Source organism: Primulina huaijiensis, chromosome 8 (genome assembly GCF_012295235.1).
Source record: "Primulina huaijiensis isolate GDHJ02 chromosome 8, ASM1229523v2, whole genome shotgun sequence".
NCBI lineage: Eukaryota > Viridiplantae > Streptophyta > Magnoliopsida > Lamiales > Gesneriaceae > Primulina > Primulina huaijiensis.
In genome coordinates this window covers 1,746,038-1,764,901 of record NC_133313.1, presented here as the reverse complement: position 1 = coordinate 1,764,901, position 18,864 = coordinate 1,746,038, and the positions used below count along the sequence as shown (strand labels likewise).

Below are 18,864 nucleotides of genomic sequence, written 5' to 3'. Positions count from 1 at the left end.
GAATCGATTTAAAATAAGACATTTTTATATACATATGATTTAAAAGCTAGGGAAGAGAATAGTAATCGAACTAATTAAAGTTCATTATTTAAAATAACATAAATATTTAATTTTTATTAAAAAAATAAACATTTGGAGCTAATATAATATAACTTGTGATGGGGATATAAAAACACATTCTCAGCGGGCCACTGTGTATTTCCCTTAATTGAGCTTAAATTTGTCAATTCTATCAAGACATAAATAAGCATAATAGACTATCATTCTTGGTGATAATTCACAAGGAAAATAGAAGATCAGAACGTGCAACAATGTGACAGAAGCAAACCAAATTGAAGTATATTATATAAAATCTATATTGTGCACAAAATTTATATTGACAAAAGACATTTTTACAAAAGATGTTGATATCTCTGAGTCGGAAAAACAAATTATTTGAATCTTAATACGTAATCTGCAGCATTTGTATGTGAAATGTCCAAGCAGATGGAGAAGAGAGAAGTATTCCTTGATTCACGCCAATGCTTGACATGTGGAAGGCTTTAGTGAAGCGTAAAAAATTTCAAAAGTTTATGTATCGAAACATAGACCTTCAAGCACGCAGATCCTTGTCTGATTCCCAAACTGTGTCCTTCGGGGCAGAAACATCGTTAAACTTCACAGCTCCAATCTCCACATGCAAAAGGGGATCCGATTCAGATTCCTTCAGCTGTATAGAGGAAAACAAAAGAAGCAAAACAATGGACAGTATGTAACCATTAGGTGTCTCCTCTTCAAAACAGAGTAACAAACAATCTTCTAGATTTGAGAGGACGAAAAGATAGTAGCTCATAAGTCATACCTGATCCAGTGTTGGTGCTTCTTCACTTTTTTTCTGGTTCTCGATAGTACAATAATAAGAATATAGAACCATACCAACCATAGCAACCAAAATCCCAAAAATGTTCCTCCAGCTGAATGGATCACCAACCAAAACATAACCAAATGCTAATACTAAACAAGTTTTGAGATGCCCAAGAACTTGATAAGTGACAGGAGACGTTTTTCCTATCACAAGGAATGTGCTAAAATTAACAGAGATCGCGATCAGGCAGGATAGAACAATGAACACCTGCAACACAACAATTGAATTCTGATTCTAGTTACACACTTTGGTATTTAAAACTAGTAATAGAGATATTAAGCCGTATCTTACTTACCAACACTCGTGGGGTGTATCCGAAGGAAAATACATTTAAGCCAGTTAAAAGCTTATCCAGAAATGGACCGGAGACAAGCAGGGTGACAGATTGATAAAAACAAGATTGATACAGAAGTTGGGTTGAAGAAATCTTGTACTTCTTTTGGATGGTATTAGTCATCTAAAATAAACTGTTAAGATCTCAAACAATCAAATAATCCAAAAATCTAATGCGATGCATTGTGTAAAGATAATTATGTCATGAGCCCATAAAATATATTCATAGAAAGCCCAAACCACATAAAAAACATGAAATGCTGAAAGGTAATCATTCTGCCGGATCCAATCGTAGGAAAAAAAGTTAAATTTACAAGATTTTGTTTCAGGTAAGATATCCTGACCCTTATAAGATTAAACCTGAAGATTATTTTCTATGCTAGTACTGTAGTTTCATGATGAATGAAAACAGTCCTTAACACATTCTTATAGAAAAGCCAAACCATATATGAACATGAAATGTCCAAAGGCATCATTCTGATGGATTTGATGGTTGGAAAAAAAATTTGCACAAATTTTGCAGCTTATGAGACATCCCAACTCCTTGAAAGATTAAAACTGAATATTATTTGTCGATGATTGTGCTGTAGGATGAAAGAAACAGATTACAGTCTCTGCTAAAATAATTTAGTAAAAGCGAGGAGCTCTAAATGAAGTTTCAAGATGTTGACAGAGTATCAAGAGTTCTGAATTCTTCAATCAATTTATGTTTAAGATCAATGACGCAGAAAATAGTTTAAATTAAAGGGAATGGTACTGTAACGTCTTTCCTGTTTGCTTCTAACTTGAGTGCTAGAATCATTAGGGTTATAATTTCAAGCTTACTGTCACCAGATTTTGGATTTTTTTTTTGACCCAGGTAAGAAATAGCGGGCCAAAGTTAAATGCTTCCTTGTTTTCACAGGAATTAGTCTTCACAAAAGGGTAAAATATAAAGCTCATCTTTCATCCCCTTATAAGCAGGAGCCTTTTGCGCTGAGTACGCCCTTATATGCTCCTATTCAGTTCATATGACAGCAAAAAGGGAAAAACACGACGCTCGCCTTACATCCCCTTATAAGCAGTAGGCTAAACCACTAAGGGCGCCCAGTGGCTTTATACTCATATTTAGTTCATCATCATATTGGTATCAGAAAGTTTCAACAAGTTTTTACACATATCACGTCTCTGAGTGCAATCTGATAGCTCATTTCTCCAGAAATATGCTCATGTCTTATCCTACTACATGTTTTTCTTCTGGCAGTAGTTCACACAATTTTCAGACTTAGTGGTAGCATTGGAAGAGTTAGTTTTAAAGAGCCAAGGTTTAATCTGAATGAATGACATAAAGAATGAAACTACATAGAAAAAGGATACAATTTGAGCAACACAAGTTGTAACAACTGCAAGAAAAGATAGAAACGAGCCCAGAAAATTAAGCTGCAGATCAGTGATGGTGGCAATTCCAACACCTAAAAGAAGAATTCCGAGAGAAAACTTTATGCTTTTACTGCAATTGTCACAACCCAAAACAAATATTAGAGACAGAACAGATCAATGAAAACATGTTCCACAAATCACTTTGTATGCAAATCAGTTGATACCAAATCACATTTCTTAGAAGAAGTCAGATGTACAGAACGGATGTAAGAAAATGATTTTTTCCATGGCCATGTACAAAGTCGTCATAGGACAAACTAGCTGAACCACAGTAATGGCTTACTCAAACAAATCCACTAGTCTAGAACCCCATATAGTCTAACTAATAGCCCCTTCAGAAAATAGTTCCCAGTAACAATATCGATTAAAGTGAAAATACAGATAGAACAACCCACTCAGCTCGCATAACAATTTTTACAGAGCACGGCCAAAAAAAATTAACAGTATCATTCAACCGTAATGAAGTAAAAAGGATAAACATGCAGATATATTTATAATATAAAATGATTTTCCACAAGATGTGCGAGCACCCATGACCCACCTGAATGTTTTGCCCAAGAAAAGGGTTTCCAATAGTACCGTGCATGGGATAATTGCCAGCTTAGTCATCTGGTCAAGTAATAAAAGTACACCTTTAAGTCAGAAAGAATGCAGCAGCTCAGGGTTGAACCTGTTGGTAAAGAAACATAAACAAGAAAATTTTACCTGATAAAAACCAACAGAATTGAAACCTAAGCTGAGATTTAACAATCCGATCGAAATTCCATTTAGAATGCCGAATCCAATCACGGTTTGTGAATCTATTGGTTTGTGCTCAAAAAGCTTCATCCATAGTGCCACATGAAGAGAACAGAAAGTAACCAGTAGATGCCAGCTTGTCAAAGTAGTAGCTGTATAGGGGGGAAATTGAAGCAATGTTATTTCATAAATGTGCTTGTATCTTTTCTAATGCATCATAACCCTCACAAAGCCTATTTATAATGAAAAGTGACTCCCTTTCCTTTCTACTACTTCCATAAAGTAAAAAAACATTCAAACAGCTTTACAAGCAACCAGTCAGATAACCAAGTTTAATCAGTCAAGTCCTCGTAAATTGATCTATACTTTACATCAAGTTTTAAGGAAAACTTGATCCCATAAATAGTCCAGGCTTGTAAGTACACAAATCATTCCTTGCGCCAAGATTTATATGAAATTTTTCAGGGATCATGTACGATTGATGGGATATATATGATGTAGATCTTAAGGGGTGTGAGATCTGTTTTTCCCGACTCTTTTGAAGCATTCAGATTCATGCACAAAACAAAATGCTCACTTCCTCAATTAAGCTAGTTCAACTGCTTCAAAGCTTTAACACAGATTAGCAACGGAAATAAAAAACAGAACATTCGAATTTGAAGCACTCAATCCTACATTTCTCACAAAGTTCACCCGATTAAAATAACATGATTAATAACAAAAACAACCCACCAAAAATGAAGTGCAAAGAACTCATAAGCGCTTTGTTACAAATCACGATGGAAACCGACGAAACCACCGACAGAGTCAACGCCCCAATCGTCCCCAGCTGAAACCCCTTGCTATCACCCATCTCCCCTTTCGTCTCTCCTCCTCCTCCTCCTCCTCCTCCTTCCCCTGTAGCGAAAATCCCAATAAATCAAAACAATCCCCAAAAACTACAACAAAGACACTCCGAATTAAAAAAAAAATCCGCACCTGAGCTGAATCGACTGAATGATTGAATGCCGGATCTGTGATTAGGAAACGACAGGTTTAAATTAGGTCCAAAAGCTGGGCAGTCACTGTAGATTGTTCACCAACAGTTTGTTGAACTAGCGTGCATATGATTTCATCGAACTATTATATATATACAGATCGAGAGAGAGAGAAAGAGGAATCTGCAATAAATTCAGTCAAATTTTTCTCTGTTATATTTTTCTATATCAAAGTCTATTATCTAGCTCCCTTTCTTTCTTTCTATTTTTTTCCCACACACAAGATTAACCAAAATTAGTTATTTTGTACATGCGATGCATGTGTGTACAATCTTTTTTATCATTATAAATGAACTAAAATGAAATTTATCAAATTATAGAGAAACTAAATTGATATTTGAATTTTTGAATAAAATAAAAATGTGTGTTGAAATTTTAAAAAAAATCAAAAAATAAAAGTGTAATATCAGTATCATATAAAAATAAAGTTGGAAGAAAAAATTGGTGTCTTTTTATTATGATGTCTTCGACTTTAATAAAATAGAATAGATAATGATTTTTGGTTAAAAATCACTCAATTGGGGGTCATTATCTGCACACTACCACACTTCTATTTTTTGTCACTAACTTATTTTCCTTGATACATCAATCTTTAAATTTTCAATTTTGGTACAAATCTTCTGGATTTCGGCCATTTTGTTTTATATATTATTAAAAAAATCATTTTTTCCCGATAAAATGTTAGTTATAAGATAGACATAGCAAAAAAAATTATGGATTTGATTCGAGCAATCAAAGAATTTGATATACATTTATTAAAATTCATTGATTCAAACACAAACGTAGAATGATCGGTACCACGATTCACTAAGCTAGACAACAACAAATTCTTGTGTGATTCTATTAATTAAAGCACATGTGTCACCATTGTCGGAGCATTGATTCGCTGATTGAGAATTCTAGTTTATTATATCATTAATTTGTTTTGTACTTTAATTATATTTTGTGATATTAATAAATATTATATAAAGTTCAACCATAAATGTATCAAACTAAACATAAAATATAAATTTGGTTTATATTATAAAGATCGATAAACTTTGAAAATTAATAGAATTACATCGATATTTACAACAATTATATCGTGAGATTTTGTATTGTATTTATGATGAGATTTTGATAAATTAATTTTTTTGTGTTGTATAAATTTTATTGTATATGTAGCATGACTCAAATTAATGAATACATAAAAAAAAAGTGCACTATATTACAACAACATAAAAAAAAAAAAGTAAAGGTGTAAACTAACCGAATATGAGAAATATTTAAAGTTCAAATTACTCGAGCTCATTTCGAAGACTTAAACATTTTTGCTCAAAATATACATTTAACATATAATTATATTAATATAACATTAAAGCTTGTAAATAGCTTGTGAACTATTAAATAAAATAATTTGACTCGAATTTTATTAACGAATTATGAAAAAAATAAATTTAAATACAAATTAAATATTTCTCCAACTTGATAAAAAAAAAAAAAAAAAAAAAAAAAAAAAACTCGTGAACCAATTTGACGTTTTTAGACCTCTAAATTAACCGAAATCGTCGAGCCCGGAATACATTTTCGTAAAATCATAAATATCGGGTCGGATCAAGAAATCAATAAAACCCAAATATGTTCGGGTCAACCCAATTTAATCCGAAACCCGAAAAAAGACTGACCCCCCAATATACGACGTCGTATGCTTTGAATCTTCTTACGGTTTTAGTCAAAAGCTAAGCAGCGGACGTTCCAATGCACAAGTTAACCTCAACAAACCTCTTCGATCAATCATTCTCCGATTGATTCAATACAGTGTTCGATTTTACGGTAATTTTCACTTATTAATTTTCTTCTTTTGGTTTTGGCTTTGGTTTTTCGATTTTTTTTTTCTGTTTTGGAAATTCAGGAATGGAGAATTCAAATAATGAAGATGTATGCGGTGTGGAGCCGAACGAAGAGGTGAGAATAGGTAATCCGACGTCGACGAGCTCATCGTACAAATTGTTCGGTCGTCAAGCAACTGTTCATCAGATGATGGGCGGTGGCAAAGGTGATTACGATGAATAAATGAAAGTGATACGAAGTAATTTGTGTTCATTTCTTGCTTGTTTGTTTGTTTGCTGATGTCTATCAGCTGGTTTTTATGCATGCGTTTTATTTAGTAAAGTTGCCGGCATTGATGATCGGTGCTGAATTTGTCTCAGCTCAGTCCGTATGTTTGCAATTGTTGAGAGCATTTTATTGTTGTGGAGGTGTTCAACCTCAAGCGTCTAACATATTTATTTCGAATGTGTTCTGAGAACAGGTGCTCATGCTGAAGTATCCGAATTTTATAGAGATTCGATCAACCATTGTATTAGAAATAGTGGTCATTTGACTGGGTTTCTGTTAGGTGATGTAAATTAGTGAGGAAATTGGACGATATTTGAAAGAAGAAACTATGTGAAGTCGGGCACTCAGTTCTTTTGCTTGAGTTTGTAGGTAGTTGAGCAAATTTTTATTTTAGCAATTTAGTTTTCTGTTTCTAGGAGTTGCATACTTCAATATTTTGTGCAATGTCAGGGATGTTGATTCCGAAGATACATATTCTAGACACAAAAGGGAATGCCTCTATGATGCACTATAATGGATGATGAGTACAAATAGGCATCTTACATTGTGTATAAAACATTATAGCCCTCCATTTTTCATTGACTGATTTGGTGCAGAAGCTTGCAACATTTTTGTCATGCTTCTATGGTTGCAATCTTTGTTTAACAATGGCTTTCTCTTCTTCAGCCATCGCCTCATCTCACCCATTTTTTCACTCTGGCTTTAGCTGCTGATGTTATGCTCTGGAGAAGGCGACATATTTCATTTGGTGTAGTAGTAATTGCTACTATTGCCTGGCTATTAATCGAGTGCTCAGGGATATCATTCTTACCACTTTGTTCTGATGTCTTGCTGATTTTAATTGTCCTGATGTTTCTTCGGGCAAATTATGCGGTATTTAGAAACAAGTACGATGCTTGTATATGTATCTATAATGTTATAAAATCAGGTTTGCGTTGTTTCAAATAGGAATAACATGAAACCTTTTTTGAACAGACCCCTCCAGGCACTACCAGAACTAGTCTTGTCAGAAGAAATGGTCAATAATGCTGCAGCATCATTTCGTGTCAAAATCAATTATATGCTGCTTATGGCTCATGACATAACTCTAGGCAAGGACTTCAGACTTTTCTTCAAGGTTAGTGATAACTAATTTTATAAAGACTGAAAGAGTGCAAAATTCTACGATATGAACTGCAATTGTGAAAAGTCTTTCCCTGACCACCCACACTTCAGGACTTCTTTTTCTTTAGTTGATGGAAAAAAAAGATGTTTACTGTCAATTCATCCATAAAACAGTGGTGATGAAGACAGAAGCAGAGAATCTAAATTTATGAGTTCCAGTCAATTCTCAATTGCACAAGGCATGATGGGTTATACCTTAAATGCAGGGAAATGTTTTTGGTAGGGGTATGCAAAGCAGGATCCTCATATAACTTCTTGGAGAGTAGCATTTTTTTATTAAATACTCTTAAAATTCTTAATCATCCGCTTCTGAAGTTGCTGAGAGCTTTTTGCCGTATACAACAGACTAGCAAAACAATTACGTGAATTCAGTTTTGAATAGGGTTTACATATATTGTTAGGTTTTGAGGAACAATATGCGGCAATGAGTAATACATTTATATAATTATATTATATTGGATTAGATTAGATGTCTGTCCCTGTACTGTTCACCAGATACCTCGTAATCATTATAGTTGACATTAAGCTGTAAACTTTGATTTATTATTTCAAATCCTATCGGAGATGGCTGCTTTCTAACCGTAACTCTTATTCATTTCTTTCCGTGAAATTTTAGAGGATGGAATGGTCAACACTTTTCCCCTTTGAAAACACTCCTCCGGGCTCTGATCATTTTGTCAGTTTTGGAAAATCGGTGAATTCTTGGTCTCTGTTTCCGCCAAATTCGAACTTCAGACATGATGCCATAAATGCATACAAATTACTTAGTTCTGAATGTGTGTTAGCTTTGAGATGTTTTGACTCCCTAATCAATTTTCTCTGATTATATTAGAGAGGCCGTTAAGTAGTTGGACTTAACGGTCATATGGATTTGCTTACTAGGGTTTGCCAATATATTCTTTGGACCTCCTACTGATTATCATAACTCAAGACTGCTTTATAGAACTGTTAGCGTGGATATAATTGTTTCTCTATCAACCCTGAAATTTTGATCAATCACTCAGAGAAACAGAAACTTAACAAAGAATTTTTGAATCTTGCAGGTTGTGATTGCTTTGTGGCTTTTGTCTGTGATTGGTTGCCTGCTGTCTTTCTTCACTTTCGCATACATAGGTATGATGTTTTATCCTTGGATTTTCAACTCTTTAATGTTTTATGATGCCTATGGATCCTTGGATTCTTTTCTATATTACATTGGCAGTAGGAGTAACATGTTACACTGAATAAATGTGGCCCCCATATATTTCATGTAGGATTGACACATGTTTTGATGTGTCCCATAGTGTTATTCCTATGTTGCATAGACAATACCAAATCGTTAGTTCCCATGTGTTATTATCTTCTCTTTCAGCGCTACTAGGAAGATGACATTTGAGCAAGTATTCAAATTTTTGGAAGAAAAATTGACTCTTTAGTTAGTGGAAGATGATATGATGCAAATATTTTCACTTTGTTATTCCATACGATTGTTTTGTAAAGGAACAATATAATGGTTATTTTTTACTTTAGTGTTAACAGTGGAGTTAGAGTGTTATAATTATATGTGATAGGTCCAGTTGTCTTGAAGTAAATTAACAGAGGAAGATAGAATAAAATATTAATTTGAAGATAATCGAGGCCACATGCGTTTGTGGCAGTTCCAAAATTTTCTACACACGGATTAGATTTTTTCACGTCTCATGATGCCTCTCAAGCTTTTTTAGTCATTCGTTAGATATGTTGGTAAAATTCAATCTGTGTAAAATATTATCCCTCGGTGACATGGCTCTTAAATATTTCGAAATTCTGGTAGCTCGGTTGTGAGTTGTCGAAAGTTGTTTTTGCTATTGTAACAAGACTTCCCATGGGATTTTGAATTCTTGTGTATTTCGATTTGCTACTTTGACGTTTCACTATTTGGCAGCAGGGATCATTATTTCTGTCACAGTTCCAGCTCTATATGACAAATTTCAAGACCATGTAGATCGATATGCCGATATGGTTCATCGTAAATTTTCGAAGCATTACAAAATTGTGGATGAAAATTTGCATAGCAGATTGCCACGGACACTGTCCAAGGACAAAGATCCTTGAGTCAGGGTAAACACACGGCAAACATATGCTAAAACATTCAATGTGTTCTAAGAATATTTTGATGTCAATATTTTTTACCATATGATTGATTGTCAACGCTTACATTACAAAAGCAAAATGCTCTGATATATACTGAAATCAAAACACACATGTTAGAAAATTTAATGGCAATTGTAGCAAAGTATTTTCTTTCACTCGATTGAAATAATGAAAAACTGGCAACCTTGTGCGTTAGATTTTAAATATCTAAATTTGAGCTAAAAAATCTCTTCCAAAAGATCGAGTTTCAAGCAGGAGTGTAAACAAACTAAAGCAACCGAATTTGATGAAAAAATTAAGACTCAAAATAGATATATATAAACTCGATTCGTAGCTCGAAATTTTTTAAATTTTTTGTTCAAAGTGTTCTTTAAGTTTTTAAACTATGACTTAAAAATAAATACTTGAAAGTTATTAAATTATTATTTGTATTATATTAATAAATATCAAGATTCACAAATGACTTTCGAAAAATATAATTTGATTTCAAAATGAAAAAATTCAAATATGTTTGAATTCGACTTAATTCATTTTCACCTCTAGTTCCAAGCCAAGCTCTTGAATTGGCTCAAGAAACCGTGTTTACGAGGCGCTCCTTTTTTAGGAATATCGAACTATCCATCCGACCAAAATTATTTATTTTTAAATTATTTTGAATATTGGCCCTGAGGATCAGAGTTCACACAAACACTATACCTTCATCATTGTAAAAGCATTACCAAAGCTTTCTTCAATTTTCAGGTAGATTTGTTTAGATAAACTGACTATAAAAGTCACCTTCACCCTGCAGTGTGTGGGTGTAGTTGTAAGGTTATATCTTCTGCCACAAACGGCATAAACATAAAATTGATTAATAATTTCAACCCAACATTTATTCGACGATCCACTGGACCTCCCCGTGATATTTTAAACAAGCAAACTCAGTGAACTGCTTTTTGCCTCTGCTGCATAAACCCTTGGGTTTCGCTAAAAATCAAACATTATCATTTTTGAAGTAATTCATTGGCCTTGTTCAACCAAACATCGTAAATCTCATCCGAGTACAGAACAAAGTGCACCTGAAAGACAATGCAACTGGTGATGATTGTATTCTCTCATTCATAGAGCTTCAACACAATCAATTTATTACAAAATAATGAAAGAAAGCAGTCACGTGACAGTGCTTAATCTCTTATTCATTTATATGAACACGAGGTTTTAAACGAATGCCAGCTTTGGAAGTTTGAAATTCACACACTATTTTCATTCATTACATGCAAGCATGCAGTTAAAGTTTCTCCAATCCTAGAATTACTTTGTTTAATGATTAGGAAAAAAGCTTTTTACCTCCTTTATGGAACTTGATGATTTATTCCCAAGTAAACGACCCCAAAACTTGGAAACTGAGCTCCCACTCAACTGCATTAAACGAAACTGTAACATAAATCAAACCAGAAACTGGCTTCTTATTTGAGCTAGACCAAGCGGGTCCTTCTCATTGATTGCATCGAAGTTAAATAATTCCCACTTGATAGAGTTACCTCCATTAACTCAAATCTCTAAGTTGGTTAGCAGGGCGTTGGTTCGACTTAGCACTCAGAATCACAAATTGGAGCCTTATTTATAGCCCATTATGCAACAAATAATACAAGATTCCCAACAAAATAAGTACAGTGGAGGATACAATCCAACTAATAAAATGCAAAAAGGAAAGAAAGTATGAAACTACCTCCTTAAAGTCCTTTGCGAAATCTTTGACTGTAGAAATGGCCACAGTGGCAGCTTCATCATAAGGATACCTGAATTCAAGTGTAACAAGTATTGGACAAGGAACTAACCTATGGAAAAAAAACAGCATGTCGTTACTAGTTGGGAGACATCATTTTTCCAAACCAAGGTTTCCCATTTCACTACACGCAATCATGGGTTAAAAGCTGCCCCATGTTAAGAGAAGCATTGCAATATGCTCACAAAGGATTGAACAATATCATGATGCGAAATATACCCGTAGACACCGCATGATATTGCTGTGAATGCAATGTATTGGATACCATTCTCTTTGGCGATGCTTAAACTGTTTCTGCATCATGTTCCGGTAAAAAAAGAAAAAAACCACACTTTAAACACAGATCAAACCTCCAAGGTGGGGACTTGTCATTCATTCAAGTATGTACCTATACGCGTTTCTCAAAGAGGCTTCAGGGTTTTTATCTATGTCATAAATTGGTCCAACTGTATAAATAACATGAGAAGCTGGCAAACGGAAGCCCCTGGACATTTTAAAATGTTAGCATGTCAGTGAAAGCAGGTGCATGATACACAGCACATTGAATTTATTCATATTACACTATCTACGAGGACATACGCGGTAATCCTTGCTTCTCCAGTAGGACAGCGAATTCCAGGCCGTACTTCTGGGACCTTATAGCATGCTTTGGATAATTCTGGACCAGCAGCTCTATGTATTGCTGCAAAAATTTATGGGAGGGAGGAAAAATTACATGAGGAAGACACCCAAGGAGTACATTCCTCCCAAAAAAAAAGGAAATTGAAATTATTACCCCCATCAGCACCAGCACCTCCAAGCATACCTTCATTGGCTGGATTCAGCTTTCAAAAACCATGCAAACAATCAAATGAATCTAACAAATCTTACAACACATAACAACTATATACTATTAATATCCTGACTTAGGCAGATAATAAAACATTGCTGAAAGATGGTGCGAATAAAACAAGACACGGTTTGGTTCGTGTGATGAGATCATGAAGAATGCATAATATAGGGATGCTAAATCAATAATATCGATGATAACAGAATGTCGTGACTTTGATCATTTGTAGAATTTGATCCAAATAGAACTTGAGTCAATCCTCAGACGAAAAAGATGTGCGCCAAACGATGCTAAAGTTAATGTACTGGCAATCCCATGCATAGCCTCAGGCGATTAGCTTCATCAGATATTATAGAACCATACAGTTTTCAATTGTTTTCCATCTGTGTTAAGTGATTTCGACAGACATGGATCATGAATAAAGAACAATTTCTCCTGCCCGATCACACTACAGTGAAGCGGAATTGACTAATAAAATCACTGAAACGAGTAATCGAAAAAGGAGAGAAAACAGAGATGCTTAATATGGCATCCGACGAACCGTCGACAGACCACTCAGTGATGTCACCTCTCAAAATCTTGAGAACACTCGACTCCCAGATCGGAAACTCCACCATCCGACGGCTATTAGCTCCGCCGTAAGACATCGTCAAAAACCTAAGGGCAACCGCGCAGGGACGGCCCAAAGGCTGGGGTGGGCTCCAGCTTAGGTTTATTTTTGGGTTTATTTAAAAATATGGATTGAGTTTTTTTTTAAAAAATTTTATCTTATTTTAGTCCACATTTTAGTCCACAAATTTAAAAAATAAAATAACATTGAGTATATCACAAATTTTAGCCCACAAATTTTTAGTCTAGGATCGAAACTTTTTCTAGTTACGTCCACCGGAGACCTCCCGCTGGAGCAGTTCTTGGTGGTTGCTAAGACCGAACCTGCGTAGCGATTCAATGAGCCCGGCGTAGCTTCTGGAAGTTATTATTCACCATTGATTCTATAGTCATTAATACTCATTATGATTTGGGTGGAAATTCACATATTTTAAAAAATACTTCATCCATATATTTTTTCTTAAAATATTTACTATAAAATATGCTATTTGGTTAAATTTATTATAAACAATAAACAGAAAAATCTTGTAAGACGGTCTCATAAGTTAATTTTATAAAACTGATTTTCAACTCAATCTAATTCATTAAAATTATTATTTTTTATGTTAAAAATTATATTTTTCACTTTAAATATGGATCGAGTTGACTCATCTCACTAATCTATTTTTTTGAGATCGTCTCACACGATGCCTGCTCAATATTTTATTAGCTCTCAAATATTTTACTTTTTTTCATCATATGATATGACCGAATTTAGGATTTCCGGTCCATAATATAATTTTCTATTGAAATATGAAGGTAGTATACTAACCCGAGTTGTTGATATATGTGATGTTATAATGTATTTTAGTATATGTGTCACTTAATTTTGTGGTCGAGTTGGAATATAACAATATATATGAGGATATATTTGTCTTTTAAAAATTAAAGAGAGTCATTAGAGGTAAGCTTGGACAAGAAATAACTTATTTAGACATCTTATATGCTCATATTAAAATATTTGTCAACATTTGTTAATATTATAAATTCTGAAATACCCAATTGGAGGTCAATTGGAAGCATTTAAAAGAGCCATTAAAAGGAAAAATTCAATCAATCAAATAAAGTTTTATAACTTCAATCTTATTATAATATATCCCATTTCAGTTTTGTCCGGAAAAAGGACTAAATTACAATTTTAAATAAATATATCATTTGCGGCTTCATACAAATTTGGCCAAAATTTTAATCTTCTCACCAAAAATTCAAAAAAAAAAGAGAAAAAAAGAAAAGAAAAAAGATTCTTGTAACTTAAATAAAAATGTGTGTTATGCCTAAGCGGGTGCGCACCCGGTCACCCCCAGCTCCACTAGTCCCTTCCCATGATACGATTTCGAGTCGTACTCGAGCCTGATATGGTTCTCTTTCGAATGAAATATTATATATTTAAGATTTGAATCCAACTAGAATTGGCTCCCTTCGTATGTTTGGCCGAATTGCCAGTTGGCCGGGGCAGCATTGTTACTAATAAGAGTCCTGCCATCACTCGTCGTGACTCGAAACGAGAGCGGTTGGCCGTTAAGGAACGAGTTGCTCTGCCAGTTTTGGCCCCAATTCCTCGACATGGGCTGCCACCCGGTTCTCGAACCCTTGATCGATACCGACTGGACGTCCCCGGCGCCTGCTACATTAGTCACCAGTACCAGGTTGAAAAAGGAGTGACCATTGATAGTAAACCTTATTCCTCCTTTCTTGACACAAGGGACTCTGTTAATACAATATATCAACATGTTAGGCCTAGGTCGCATCTTTTTCAAGAAAAATCGTGGTGGTGATGTTGGTTTTTTACCTTCGGAATGAAACCGGGACGATCCCGGCTCGGTACTGACCGATCTGCAAGAAGGCCGGCTCGGCCAAGTCAAAGTGTTGGCGGGGAGGGTTGCACCACCCACCGGCGTTGTTCGGCAGAGACGGGTTAGGCGGGCAGAAATTGGTGGCGGTGACCGTGATCGTGCCCGGTATGCACGATTTGGCGCCTCCCGAGCATGTTAACTGGTAGCACGACCCGCAGCTCAAGCCATTGTTGAATAGAGCAGTGCTGAGTGCTGCGGTGTTAGTGCCATATCCTTGACTATACAAATTGCCATACCCACAAGCACCTCCTGAAAAAGAAAATATATATTAGAACTTGCTTTCGATTTTATAATTGTTTCTCGAGTTATGTTATTTGTGCTCCAATTTATGAATAAAATTATCCCAATTTTAAATAAAATGGTGAAACGTAAGTAAAGGAAAATAGAGTGCAAACGGTGACTACATTAAAAAAAAAATTAGTTATTACCATCATTTTGACCCAAGAAGAGACAATGCTAGACTAAAGAATATTTGATATATATCTATATTCAATATTTGGACAAGAAAGTGAAATGAACACGACGTAGTTCGATTCAAACTGACCCATTGTGCCCGATGCATCGCCCCCACCATAGAAGGTGGCGAACGCGCCTTCCCAGTCACCATTAGTAGCTCGTAGGCAAAATCCAAATAAGGATGAGACCAAGAAGAGTGAAGCCATGGAGAATCTTTGAATAGCCATTTTGGGTAGAAAGTTGAAATGCTTAGGAGTGGGGAGTAATTTTCGTGCTGAGGACTTATACAAGATTTGGAAAATTGGGATTTATTTATATAGAGGAAAATTGAGCTATATTTATAAAAATAATATAGCATATGGTGGAAAGTGACAATTTTTGTGGCATTAATTTCTTGTAGTTGAAGCCACAAGAAGTGATTCAAAATATTTTTGGGATGCACATGCACTTGTTCCTATTTGAACTACCAAAGGCTAAGCTTGAAGTCCCTACAAGCACATGCATTCTTAGCATCTTCCTTATATCTATATCTCCTATGTCATTATTAAATTTGTTTGAGTTTTGTCCATAAATTTATTACTTTTATGCCGCACGTCGACTTAATTTGTTTTGAGTTAGTGATTTACTTCGGGATACAACTTTATTTATTTTATTTTATTTTATTTATCTTGGGGGTGATCATAAGTCGTCGAATTTCTGATTCCTCGTATCGGGGAAATCTAAACGAATTCGTGACACAATCTTAAACTTTTTTTTGGAACTCGGATTTTCGGTTCTAATGTTCTTGTTTTCTTGGAAAAGAAAATTACAATAAACAAAAAAAAAAAGGAAAATACGATTTTGAAAAAAAAAAATGATCATATGACTTATTTGGCTCGAACAAGTAAACCTTTTATGATAATATGGAATCCGACAATTTTCTCAGACTCTCATGCAAAGTGTTTTAAATGAGACTTTTAAAAAGGTAAATTAATGTTTTGTGTATCTCTTCGTATTGACCCTTAATATACTGTTTAAGTTGTGAGATAGTATGAATATATTGTTGAAGAGTTTTTTCTCAAACAAAAATCAAGTTTCTATGTATCCATGAACATGATGAGTAAATATACGAAAGCGGAACGAGTATTACTTCTAGCTATTGAATAATTTTTAAATATTCTGATTTCTTCCGATTTGAAGTCTTCTAAGTACTCCAACTCTCTGTAGATGATGTAATATTATTCTTATAAGTTGTTTGCTTATGGATTCTGCTCGATTTTGTTTTCTCTTCTTCATTTGTTTTATATCGGTCATTATATGATTTGATTTGCCGACTTCAAATCTTCTTGCATATAAATGTATGTATAAGTCAAAATTGATATATTTTAATGTTCCTTCCATAACATAAATAAGTTTATAAAAATATTATTAATTAATTACATATAAATGTATGTATAAGTCAAAATTGGTATATTTTATTGTTCTTTCCATAACATAAATAAGTTTATAAAAATATTATTAATTATATAACTAATGTGATAATGGTGATCGTATGAAATTTTTAGAGCCATAATTTGTTATGTGCATAACATGTGATAGCTTATATTTAAATATTATGTGGAAGACCACTGTATTGGAGAATTACACCCCCGAAGCGATGCCAAACACGATGATAATAGTACCAAAAAATGCAGAATAAAATAACCAACAATAACACAAAGATTTACGTGGTTCACCCAATATAGGATACGTCCACGGAGCACTGCAACTTTTATAACCGGAAGAAATATTACAACAAGTGTATACACCAATACACTTAATATTTCTCACACTCTCAACCCGAGTATACCGAGAAAATAATTTCTCTAACTCACACAAGAGAATTCCCGCACTCAAGAAAAAAATACACTCTTTTTTTCTATGCACTCTCTTTTTATCAAAGCTGAAAAGCTTTTGATTTTGGGATACAATAACTAAAGGAATTGAGCTCTATTTATAACTAATTCCCTCCAGCAACTTTTCAAATTCTTTCGATGTGGGATTGTGAGAAAGCATATTTTTTTATTTTATTTAATGTGTGGGCCCCACACCTTACCTAACAATTCTCCCACTTCAAGACTTGATTTCAATCATGTCTTCGCACCAACAGTGCAGCAGCTCATACCTCTTTTATTAGTCTAGGAGACCAACTGAAGTAAAAAACAACTTCAGTTTTCCAATGATAACAGCCTTCGTGAGCATATCAGCTGGATTCTTGCTTCCAGTAATCTTCTCAAGCTTCAAGACTACGTTCACCTGATCTCTAAGGATCCTTATTCCAAGGATTTGTTTTGCAGCATCCAAATCCTTCAAAGCAAATTCTTTTGATAACTCTTTCTCGAGTCTATCAATCTCCTCCAGACAAGCTCCTCAGAAAACCATCATTATTCATTCCACCATCAAACTTCTTGTACCACTGTCTTGCTTGTTTGAGACCATACAAGCTCTTCTGAATTTTGCACACCATTTTCTCTTTCCTTCGTACTTCAAATCCCTGTGATTGATTCATTTCTTCATCTAGTTTACCATGAAGAAACGTCGTCTTTATATCTAACTGTTCCAGATGCAAATCTTCTTTTACCATCAATCCAAGTACAGTCCTGATAGTAGTTAACTTTACCACCAGAGAGAAAATATCAGTGCAACCAATGACTTCCTTTTCACCTTTTACAACAAGTATTTCTTTGTACCACTTGCTACCGTCATGTTCTAACAGGTACTCTCACTTGCTATGTAAAACCTTTTTACCTTCATGAAGTTCTGACAACTCTCACATGTGATTGGATGACAGTGAATCCATCACATCTTCCATGGCTAACTCCCACTGTTTAAAGGTCTCACAAACATCCGATTTATTTTTCACAAAATAAACCCAAAATTTCCTGCTCGAATCGTCAACAGTAGTGCCATAATATCTTGAGTGATCTCCAAGGGATGTCACAAGAGATGGTCCACATACATCAGTATGTACCAGCTCCAAATCTGCTGATTTCGGTTCTCTAACCTCTTTTGAAAAGCTCACCTTTTTCTGCTTTCCAAAAAATACAGCTTCACACAGCTTGTGTTCAACGATATTTAATTCCGGTAGCTTTCCGTTTGAAACAAGCTTCTTCATTCCCTTCTCACTCGTATCCCCAAGCCTACTATGCCATAGACTTGAATTAGCTCCAGCATCCACAGCCGCTAATTTATTTCTCAAACTGGAAGTCATATAAAGTGTTCCAGTTTTCTTTCCTCGAGCAACAATCATGGCTCCCTTTTTCACTTTCCAGGAACCATCACCAAAGGTCACCTTATGACCTTCGTCATCAAGCTGTCCTACTGAAATCAGATTGTGTGTCAACTCTGGTACATGCCTTACTTTGTTGATTTTCCAGACAGATCCATTTGACATCTTCATCCGGACAACACCCATACCAATTATTTCCAAAGGTTTTCCATCAGCCAGGAAAACTTTTCCGTAATCTCCCCCAATGTAATTATCGAATACA

At 34.7% G+C, this 18,864-nt stretch overlaps 4 protein-coding genes across 9 annotated transcripts; 1 reads left to right on the top strand and 3 right to left on the bottom strand.

Annotated features, from left to right (window-relative positions):
* Positions 1-314: 314 nt before the first annotated feature.
* On the bottom strand, positions 315-4,645 carry LOC140983030 (UDP-xylose transporter 2-like). Of its 4 annotated transcripts, none has more exons than XM_073449896.1 (8): positions 4,373-4,645; positions 4,127-4,291; positions 3,362-3,546; positions 3,198-3,265; positions 2,594-2,726; positions 1,200-1,361; positions 842-1,111; positions 315-709 (listed from the first exon to the last, which is right to left on the bottom strand). In XM_073449896.1, the coding sequence occupies exons 2-8, from the start codon at positions 4,245-4,247 to the stop codon at positions 593-595; spliced, it is 1,056 nt and encodes a 351-aa protein (XP_073305997.1). In that variant the 5' UTR covers positions 4,248-4,291; positions 4,373-4,645; the 3' UTR covers positions 315-592. The 4 variants fall into 4 exon arrangements, with proteins under 4 accessions (XP_073305997.1, XP_073305998.1, XP_073305999.1 ...); XM_073449897.1 differs by having other exon boundaries at positions 4,127-4,285; XM_073449898.1 differs by having other exon boundaries at positions 4,127-4,282.
* A 1,460-nt stretch (positions 4,646-6,105) lies between these two features.
* On the top strand, positions 6,106-9,847 carry LOC140982597 (reticulon-like protein B16). 2 transcript variants are annotated; one of them, XM_073449167.1, is made up of 6 exons: positions 6,106-6,243; positions 6,323-6,466; positions 7,235-7,415; positions 7,504-7,645; positions 8,736-8,805; positions 9,599-9,847. In XM_073449167.1, exons 2-6 carry the CDS (start codon positions 6,325-6,327, stop codon positions 9,763-9,765), a joined length of 702 nt encoding a protein of 233 aa, XP_073305268.1. In that variant the 5' UTR covers positions 6,106-6,243; positions 6,323-6,324; the 3' UTR covers positions 9,766-9,847. The 2 variants fall into 2 exon arrangements, with proteins under 2 accessions (XP_073305268.1, XP_073305267.1); XM_073449166.1 differs by having other exon boundaries at positions 9,596-9,847.
* Positions 9,848-10,482: 635 nt separating this feature from the next.
* Positions 10,483-13,086, bottom strand: LOC140982355 (uncharacterized). 2 transcript variants are annotated; one of them, XM_073448837.1, is made up of 7 exons: positions 12,911-13,086; positions 12,345-12,393; positions 12,149-12,251; positions 11,958-12,053; positions 11,789-11,863; positions 11,513-11,582; positions 10,483-10,862 (listed from the first exon to the last, which is right to left on the bottom strand). In XM_073448837.1, exons 1-7 carry the CDS (start codon positions 13,043-13,045, stop codon positions 10,788-10,790), a joined length of 603 nt encoding a protein of 200 aa, XP_073304938.1. In that variant the 5' UTR covers positions 13,046-13,086; the 3' UTR covers positions 10,483-10,787. The 2 variants fall into 2 exon arrangements, with proteins under 2 accessions (XP_073304938.1, XP_073304937.1); XM_073448836.1 differs by lacking the exon at positions 12,911-13,086 and adding an exon at positions 11,131-11,202 and having other exon boundaries at positions 12,345-12,827.
* A 1,013-nt stretch (positions 13,087-14,099) lies between these two features.
* LOC140982191 (expansin-A4-like) lies at positions 14,100-15,642 on the bottom strand. Its single transcript, XM_073448609.1, has 3 exons — positions 15,444-15,642; positions 14,836-15,148; positions 14,100-14,753 (listed from the first exon to the last, which is right to left on the bottom strand). Exons 1-3 carry the CDS (start codon positions 15,580-15,582, stop codon positions 14,450-14,452), a joined length of 756 nt encoding a protein of 251 aa, XP_073304710.1. The 5' UTR covers positions 15,583-15,642; the 3' UTR covers positions 14,100-14,449.
* Between the last annotated feature and the right edge of the window lie 3,222 nt (positions 15,643-18,864).

Coding starts and splice junctions, on each gene's coding strand:
- LOC140982355 (XM_073448837.1), bottom strand. CDS start 13,045: ATGTCTTACGGCGGAGCTAATAGCCGTCGGATGGTGGAGTTTCCGATC. Junction 11,583..11,788: donor ATATCATGCGGTGTCTACGG/GTATATTTCGCA, acceptor ACTTGAATTCAG/GTATCCTTATGATGAAGCTG. Junction 10,863..11,512: donor TCGCAAAGGACTTTAAGGAG/GTAGTTTCATAC, acceptor ATTGTCTTTCAG/GTGCACTTTGTTCTGTACTC.
- LOC140983030 (XM_073449896.1), bottom strand. CDS start 4,247: ATGGGTGATAGCAAGGGGTTTCAGCTGGGGACGATTGGGGCGTTGACT. Junction 3,547..4,126: donor TTCTTTGCACTTCATTTTTG/GTGGGTTGTTTT, acceptor CCCCCTATACAG/CTACTACTTTGACAAGCTGG. Junction 710..841: donor AAGCACCAACACTGGATCAG/GTATGACTTATG, acceptor TCCTCTATACAG/CTGAAGGAATCTGAATCGGA.
- LOC140982191 (XM_073448609.1), bottom strand. CDS start 15,582: ATGGCTATTCAAAGATTCTCCATGGCTTCACTCTTCTTGGTCTCATCC. Junction 15,149..15,443: donor CGATGCATCGGGCACAATGG/GTCAGTTTGAAT, acceptor TTTCTTTTTCAG/GAGGTGCTTGTGGGTATGGC. Junction 14,754..14,835: donor GTCCCGGTTTCATTCCGAAG/GTAAAAAACCAA, acceptor TTGTATTAACAG/AGTCCCTTGTGTCAAGAAAG.
- LOC140982597 (XM_073449166.1), top strand. CDS start 6,325: ATGGAGAATTCAAATAATGAAGATGTATGCGGTGTGGAGCCGAACGAA. Junction 6,467..7,234: donor GATGATGGGCGGTGGCAAAG/GTGATTACGATG, acceptor CTCTGGCTTTAG/CTGCTGATGTTATGCTCTGG. Junction 8,806..9,595: donor CTTCACTTTCGCATACATAG/GTATGATGTTTT, acceptor ACTATTTGGCAG/CAGGGATCATTATTTCTGTC.